Source organism: Malania oleifera, chromosome 4 (assembly GCF_029873635.1).
Source record: "Malania oleifera isolate guangnan ecotype guangnan chromosome 4, ASM2987363v1, whole genome shotgun sequence".
NCBI lineage: Eukaryota > Viridiplantae > Streptophyta > Magnoliopsida > Santalales > Ximeniaceae > Malania > Malania oleifera.
Window position 1 is genome coordinate 85,368,992 of NC_080420.1, and position 8,195 is coordinate 85,377,186.

At 33.0% G+C, this 8,195-nt stretch overlaps 1 protein-coding gene across 1 annotated transcript; it reads left to right on the forward strand.

The window, feature by feature from the left end:
* The first annotated feature begins 6,448 nt into the window (after positions 1-6,448).
* LOC131154098 (photosynthetic NDH subunit of lumenal location 3, chloroplastic-like) lies at positions 6,449-7,921 on the forward strand. The gene is made up of 3 exons (XM_058106608.1): positions 6,449-6,832; positions 7,091-7,406; positions 7,673-7,921. Exons 1-3 carry the CDS (start codon positions 6,789-6,791, stop codon positions 7,769-7,771), a joined length of 459 nt encoding a protein of 152 aa, XP_057962591.1. The 5' UTR covers positions 6,449-6,788; the 3' UTR covers positions 7,772-7,921.
* The last annotated feature ends 274 nt before the right edge of the window (positions 7,922-8,195 follow it).

The following is an 8,195-nucleotide window of genomic DNA, read 5'->3' on the forward strand; positions in this document are numbered from 1 at the left end:
TTTTGTGAACCATTGCTAGTAGCCTAAAATTTCCATATTTGAATAACCCAATTAAAGTCGTAGATTTCAATATTGATACTTGCTAGCTAATATCAATTGCATGAATATTGGTTTGTTAACTTAGAACTTACACTATTGAATCTTTGAAATTAACATTTTCTGCATAAAACTAGATTTTTTTATTAGTAAACACTTAGGACTTATTTTTTGGACAAACACATACACCCTTTCAAAAATTCGACAACATGTGAAAGGTACCATAATTTATGGTGTTTGTGTTAGGTAATTGAATTCTTAATCCAAAGTGTTTTGATTGTATGTGCTTGTGTGAGGGTTGAACCTTAGGACTAGGTTGACCAATCCCATCCTACATCACATTTCCAAATCTGATAGTCACTTGCAAGTTGTTTTGGCATACCTTGAGCCCATCCATGAACCCAAATTGAAACATATTGGGTTCAACCCAATTAGCCATGCCTCAATTGATTTTAAAATAAATCCCAATCTCATTTAGCCTAAATACAAATTAATGAAGTCATATGCTCATGGCCCAAATAACTCATCCCATAACTTTAACCTAAATCTAATCCCATTATTAGTTCAGCCCAGACTTAACTCCAGCTTAGCTAAACTTAGGTTGAAGTTTAGATCAAGACCTGAACCCTTGTTTGGATTGCTAGAAAGAGGAAGAAAATGCAAGAAAATTTAGAGAAAATGGAAAGAAGAAAATAATAAATAGAGTAGAGATTAGGGAGGACTTATCTTTGGTTTGGCTTTGAGATTTTAGAGCTTTCTATTTGTGTTTTCCTCTTATTTTTCTTTTTTCTTTTTTCTTTTTTTTTTTTGAAACATGCAAAAATGAGAAACATATAGTGAGGATGAGAAAGAGAAAAAGAAGTCAAGGGAGAAAGAATTGAAAATGAGTAAAAAAGAGATTTTTGTGTGTGTGTGTGTGTGTGTGTGTGTGTGTGTGTGTGAGAGAGAGAGAGAGAGAGAGAGAGAGAGAGAGAGAGAGAGAGTGCAAGACTGAGAGCTGAGAGAAAGGGCGAGAGAGAGAGAGAGAGAGAGAGAGAGAGGTATGAATGTTGATCCTATGGGTCCTTCCCAATTTTGATAATCAAAAATACTCTTTGTATTTGATAGCTTTCAAGTTTGTGTACAAGTTTATATTAGCAAATCAATTGATGGCACACGAACCAAAACCTGAAGACCTTGAAGATTATTTCTTATTGTAATTTATATTATTTGGGTCTGTAATAATTTATATTGGTCTGTAATAATTAATGCATGGCATGCATGTAGGAATTAAAGCTCAAAGACCTTACGGATCAGTCGACCAACGTCAGGTTTTTTGGCGTACTTAAAAAGGCCTTAGAAAATACACTAGGTCCAAGCACTTGCATGTAAGAAAAACTTCAGAGGGTTTGATCGCCCAAACCTAAGTTGTGTAAAATGGCTTAAGCGACCAAACAAGTCAACATGTTGACTTCATGTTTCAAGCACCCGAACCTATATTGAGTGTATCTCCCTCGGGCACCCGAACCTGGGTTAGATTCCTTTTCATCTACTCGAGTGCCCGAACGAATATGTTCAAAATGGGTTCAGGCGACCGAATTGGCTGGTTTGGTTAACCGAACTTGGAACCAAGCACCCAAACCTCAGACAAAATGTTACTGACTTTAGTTTAGCCAACCGACCCTGATTTCGAGCACCCGAACCTTTAAAAATTGAATTTCTGACTGAGTCTATTCGGGCACTTGAACCTCAGATCGAGCACCTGAATCTCGCGGGTAAAATTATTTTTTACTGGGGTTAAATTTAATTAAACATGGTTAATTTTCCTAAACCATTTTAAAACAATTTTAAGAATACCCTACAAGTCCCCAACAGTTATAATTTTGTCATTCTCTACACATAGGGGCTCATTTGCAAAATTAAGGGGAGATTAGTAATATAATTAGTGAAAAATCCTCTCAATCTCAAAAAACCTATTTTTTTCTATTCCACTCCAAATACTCTCATATATTCATTCCCTTTATACATCTTAACATTGTGAGAGTTTACAAATTGTGCTACTGCTTATTAGGTATTGCTAATACTCCCATTGTCTTGTTTGAATATTTGATATTGATTTGGGAGTTTAGCCTAGTTTATCCCATAGATTTTTTTATTGATAAAATCTTGTGTTGGGATAAACTCATAAGCTTAAGGATCTTTGCATTGTCATTGCAAGATTCCTATAGCTTTATTTTTGTGTGCAAAATATTTTACAAAACTAGATTTCAAACAACTCTTGTGCTAGATACATTTGAGAAAATATTTTTTAAGTTCGTTTGAATATCATTACTAGTATCTTTGAAACACTACTCTGATATTGAGATTTAATATGCTTTGCTTTCAAAGATTAGCTTGTTAGAACACTCTGCGCATATTCAAAATTATACATCCTTAAGTGTTGATTGCACACGTAAAGCACCGAGCTTATAGTTCTTACATCATTGAGGTGCATTGATTATATTGTGCATATTGTAGTACATATCTGCTTAGTATGAGAAGCATATTTCCATGTATGCAAATTTTATATACATTAGTTGTATTCCAGGAACGGGCCTGAAGAAGGAGATTAGCCCTGTTGAATAGTCCTAGATTGGCTTAGACCCGGTTAGGAAAGCTAGGTGCACCATCCTGGTAAGGCGTGTTGGTTGAGGTTAGCCCTGTTAATTGACCTAGTTGTAATCGGTTCAGCTCCACCCATTAAGTGAGCTTTAGAGGAATCCTCGGGCTTGCGAGCTAGAGGCAGGGATGTAAGCACAGTTAACCGAACCCTGATAATATATCGTGCGTATTTTTTATATTTTCGCAAATTTATTTTTCGTACTTTTAGTTTCTGTACATGTATATTGTATGCTTGATTCATTATATGTAGTACATTTATTGATTGGGTTTATAATTAAATAGAAAGACCTTAAGTTTGTGTAATGCTGCTGCTAGATTGGTTTACCTAGGGGCAAACTTTTTAAATACCCAATTCACCTCCCCCCCTCTTGGGAATACACCAAAGTGAACAATGAAGAAAACAAAGAGAGAGAGAGAGAGAGAGAGAGAGAGAGAGAGAGAATGAAAAAATGAGGAGAGAGAGAGAGTGAGGAGAGAGGAGAGAGAGAACGGGAAGACACAAAAAAGGAAAAGAAAAATGGGACACATGTCACAATCAAGACCGCACGTTCAGGGATTAACGCGGCGCAGTCCTAGCCATCCAAGTAGTGTTTTCTTTGGATGACCGGATCGATGCCACGTTAGCAATCTGCATCAAAAGTCTAGCGCTTGTCGTAGTTTGCCACATGACGGGTGACGTCATGCTAACATCACTTTGCTTTAGTAAATAATAAAAAATAAAAAACACAAAATAAAAATATAAAATATTAGCATCATGTGTCGTCACTACTGGCCAATACGTGGCAGCTCAACTAGGACAACTTGAGTTGACCTCTTGACCTGATTCAGACCAGTTGAACCAATCTGACCCATTCCGAACTGCTAGTTTGTTCTTTAATTTAAAATTTAATTTTTAATTTATTTTTAAATTTTTAAAATTATAAAAAATAGTAAAATTTAGGAAAAAATATTTAAAAATAAAAAAATTTAAAAATTATTTGAGTTATTTTGACTTAGATAACAAAACAATGGGAAAATAAAAATATCATAAATAAATAAAATGGAGAAAAAGTCTTAAAAAATCCTAGGGAATTGCAGAAAAATATTGAAAATTTTTCACAAAATTTTTAAAAAATAATTAGAAGCCTGGGATATTTTAAAGACTTTTCTTGCTCAAAATTTAATGAATTTTTTTTATTATTTGTGTATATATATATTCTATTTTGGTGTGTGTGCATCTCAATGATTAAACAAAGGGTAAAGAGGTGTTTCAAACCTCACCTATATTAAATAAGATGGGGGGTTTATCTAATAAGATCTCTTCCTTTGAAGGTCTTATTAGATAGTCTTAAATCGCATTTTATTTCACATTTTCTTTTAAAGTTTTAATATTAATTCGATTTTTAAGTTGTTAATTAAAGACTATTAGATTTAGTTTAGGAATAATTCATCGTTAATTAGGTATTATTTGTAGAACGAGTGTAATGGGGGTGCTGGTACCTTCCCTCGCATAACTTAACTCTCAATCCCAACTCTGGTAAATACAGATCGAGACTACTAGTTTCTTGACTTAAAATTAGTTTAAGATCTAATCAATAAGTAGTAATTAGGCGAACTAACCATATCTAGGAAAATAACAGGTTAGTAGTAACTCCATTGAATCTTTAATATTATTATTTCTCATCATTTCGAACTCTCTCTCCAGGACGTCGTGACTATGTCCATAATTAAACTCTTCTATTGTTGCCAACTATTTGTTCAAAGTGCCCAAAACGGGTGAAAGTAAGGAAATTGCATCTTTTTCTCATAATTTTATTTTTTTTCTTCATAGTAAAATTATAATTTCGTTTTTCCAAAAAAAAAATAATTCCATTTTAATTTAGAAATTGAATTAAATTAACTTACCGAATACTTTTTATAATAAAATATAATAAATTAAAAGGGAAATAAAATATAAAATTATATTGTCAACATCCTATTTATCATTCTATTTCCTCTTTTTTTTTTTAAGGCAAACTTTTCTTGCACATTATCTCTATAGTTTCAAATTTTATCTCTCCTTGAAAGATAGGAGTGAGGATGGGGAAAACATTGGAGCAAAATTGGGAGAGAAAAACTCAAAATATATCTTTAAGAGATGAAATCATAGGAAAATTTTATAGGAGACCTTCCTCTGTGTGTCTATATTTTAATTTTAAATGTTAGACATGCCGCAAATTAGTCTTACATTCATTATTGTCAAAGAGGGATCTATTTTCAATAAATGTATAATTTAGGAAATAAACACACAGACACATAGAGAGAAGGTCCTCTGTATAATTTCTCAAAATCATGTAAGCCGGTGCCTACTTTTTCTTTTATAATTATAACATTTTAAATCATCTAAAATTCCCAACGTGAACGTATATTTCAAACCTCCCAAGTGACTTTTAATTGAAAAAGGATGTGACCGATCCACAATTCTCTTCTAATAAATCAAGAACTAGCCTTAAAATCAAACCCAAAACATCCTATTAGGTCCCTCGTGAGAACATTTTCTTTCACTTCTAACCTCTTCTTCTCCTTCCTTACCTCCCTCCTTGCTTTCCCACTTTCCCTTTCAACCCCATTTTTATATTTTTCTATTTAAGTCTTGTTTCAGACTTACCTTTATGGTAATAAGAGGTTCTAACTATACATTGTTTCTCAAGGTGGGACTTTGAGAGTTGCTTGTAAGTTTTTGTGGCTCACTGTTTCTATTGTGGAACAATTAATAATTACTGAAAAATAATATCACCATTGTAGTCCTTCACTTCTCTACATTAAACATAAGTTAGATATCTTCTATTATCAAAACTCATCAATATGTGTTAGATTACCACTTTACCTAAAAGCTTAAACTATAAGATTGTGAGCCAACAATATATCTCAAGTTTTAACACTTCCCCGCACATGTAGCCCGATAGCACGTGGAGAAATAAATAGATGATAAATAATGTCACAGAATAAAGACGGACGATAAGATTAGAACTTAAGATCTCTTGGTAACCAAAACTCTGATACCATATTAGATTACCATTTTACCTAAAAATTTAAGCTATTAGATTGTGGGCCAACAATATATATCAAGCTTTAACAATATGCTTGACAAGAGCATGTTACATTTAAAGCTTTTGTACACAAATTAATATCATTAGACAAGTTGTTCAACTCAGTAAATAAGATAACTTGCTTGATACAAATATTCTAAATTTTTTAACTTACTCATATAAAGGTAGAGGTTATGTATATAAATAAAAACTTACAAACTTTCTATGATTCAAAGGGACTATTTAAATTTGTTTAAAATACTTTTATGTAGATCTATAAGAATTTAGCTAACTAATGATTTTCTTGCGATAAGGAGATTAAAGAATATTTGAAACCGAAATAGAATCGTTGAAATCTACTCTGAACTGAACTTTTGTTGACATGACTCTTCATTCTTGGTTCAACTTTCCTTTTCATATCTTTCGATTATCAATTTGGTTTGAATTTTTAACTAATGTTAATAAATTGATATATATATATATATATATATTCATAATATAAATAATATATGTAATTACATAATAATATATAACATTCTAAAATTACCAATTTGTATGTGTGGGTATTTTTTAATGGTTGATCACAGTGAATAAAGTGTTATTGTTATCGTACACTAAAAGGGAGCTCAGTTAAAATTCAATTAACTGTATAAATTCGATTCGATTAAAAATTTATTCAATTAATTGATACCTTATAAGATATGGCGAACATTGCCAAAGTATCGAAAGAAAAAAGTATCAAAATAAACACCCCATGTTTAGCCATGACATAATGTTAGAGCAACTTCATCCAAGCTACAAATTCCGTAATTCAAAACTAGCAATTTAAAATTTTTACCGAAATAATAATTCAAATTTCCATTCTAATCCAGAACCGAGATTTTGAATTCCAGCTCCACTCTATTTCTTTTCATATTCTCTCTCTGTCTCAGTGTCTCTCAAAACTGAAAAGCATATTTAAGACATAACGGCGGTGACCGCTCACTCTCGTTCCCCACAATTCCTTTCAGCCTCTTCTTCCACGATTTTCTTCTGTGTTGCTAGATTTTTACCCTCTCCGTCTCCATGGATGCGTGCCGGCAAGTTCTTCCTCAGCAACCACTCTCCAGGTTATATTTCTCTCTTTCTCTCTCTCCCCTGTTTGGGAATTTCTTCCTTGATTGTGTTTGGATTCAACACTCCTCTGGGAAAGGGAATGTTTCCTTCGTTCTGTGGCCTTAAATCGATACCTCCCTCTCTTTCTCTATCTCTCTCTCTCTCTTGCGCGCGAATGCAGAGGGGGCTTCGATCATCAAATTTTAGTAGCTTGATCGATGCTTCGGCGCGAACTGGCTTTCTTCATGTTTTTAAGTATTTTGTGGTTGCAGTACTAGTACGAAAATGGCGATGGATTTTGAATTCAGAGGAAGTGCCTCTCGAATTAAAAACTGCGCGTTCGATCTGTTATCGACTTGGGAAGATCTGTTGATGGAGGATGATTGCGATGATGATGATGACGTGCTGTGGGATCCGAAAGAGGAGGATGATAACGATGAGTGGTGGGATTTGATGCAGAGGGATCTTCGTCTCAAATCAACCTTCTTCTTTTGCGATTTCAATCAGATGATCTCTGCTGCGCCCCACGATGATCAGAAGAAATCTCTCACACAGCTTGCCAATAAATTGCTTTCCTCCATCCAACAGGTATTGCTTTTACAGTTTACTGTTTTTAATTTCTACTTTTCAAGTAAAATTAGGTTTGGGGAAAATGAATTGGAGATTTTAAATTTAAACTGGCTTGTTTTACTCGAAATTCAATATAATTGTTTGTTAAAAAAAAAAACATAGAATTAATCAAACTGAGATTATTGAATTAAAAATTAGTTGCAATTAGAATAGTAAATGTACTATTACAATGAACTTTCACAGCCTCGCAGCTTATGTAGTGTTTTTGGGGTTTGCGTCTGCAGTTGGATGAAGCATCTAGTGTTCGAAGCATTCATTTGACACAGGAGCGATACAAGGACGTTGCCTTTACTGTGAAGGAGGTGATGGCTCTTCTGCCTTGATCCATTTGAATTTGCTGTCGCTGCTTCAAATAAGTAGAACATAGTAGACTCTGTATACCAAGGTTTTCTTGTTTTCCACGTTTTATCCATTATGTAGAGAAATGATTTTCATTTTCTTTTGGATTATCATTCTAATTTTTTTTGTGGTAAGGGATTTGATGCAAGTTAGGCTTAGCGAAACATTTAGGACTCATTTAGTTTTGGGAAATAATTTTTATTTTTATTTATAATTTTTTTAAAAATTATAATAATGTTAGCTAATTTTTTTATTTTGATGATTTTGTATGAAATAAATGAACAATTAGAAAATATCTTTTCATTATTTTTTATAGGGGAGCATGAAAGTTGGATTTTTAACTTTATTTTGTATAGATTATGCATAAAATTTATTCTAAATTTACACGTCTAAATTCATGTTCCGAAA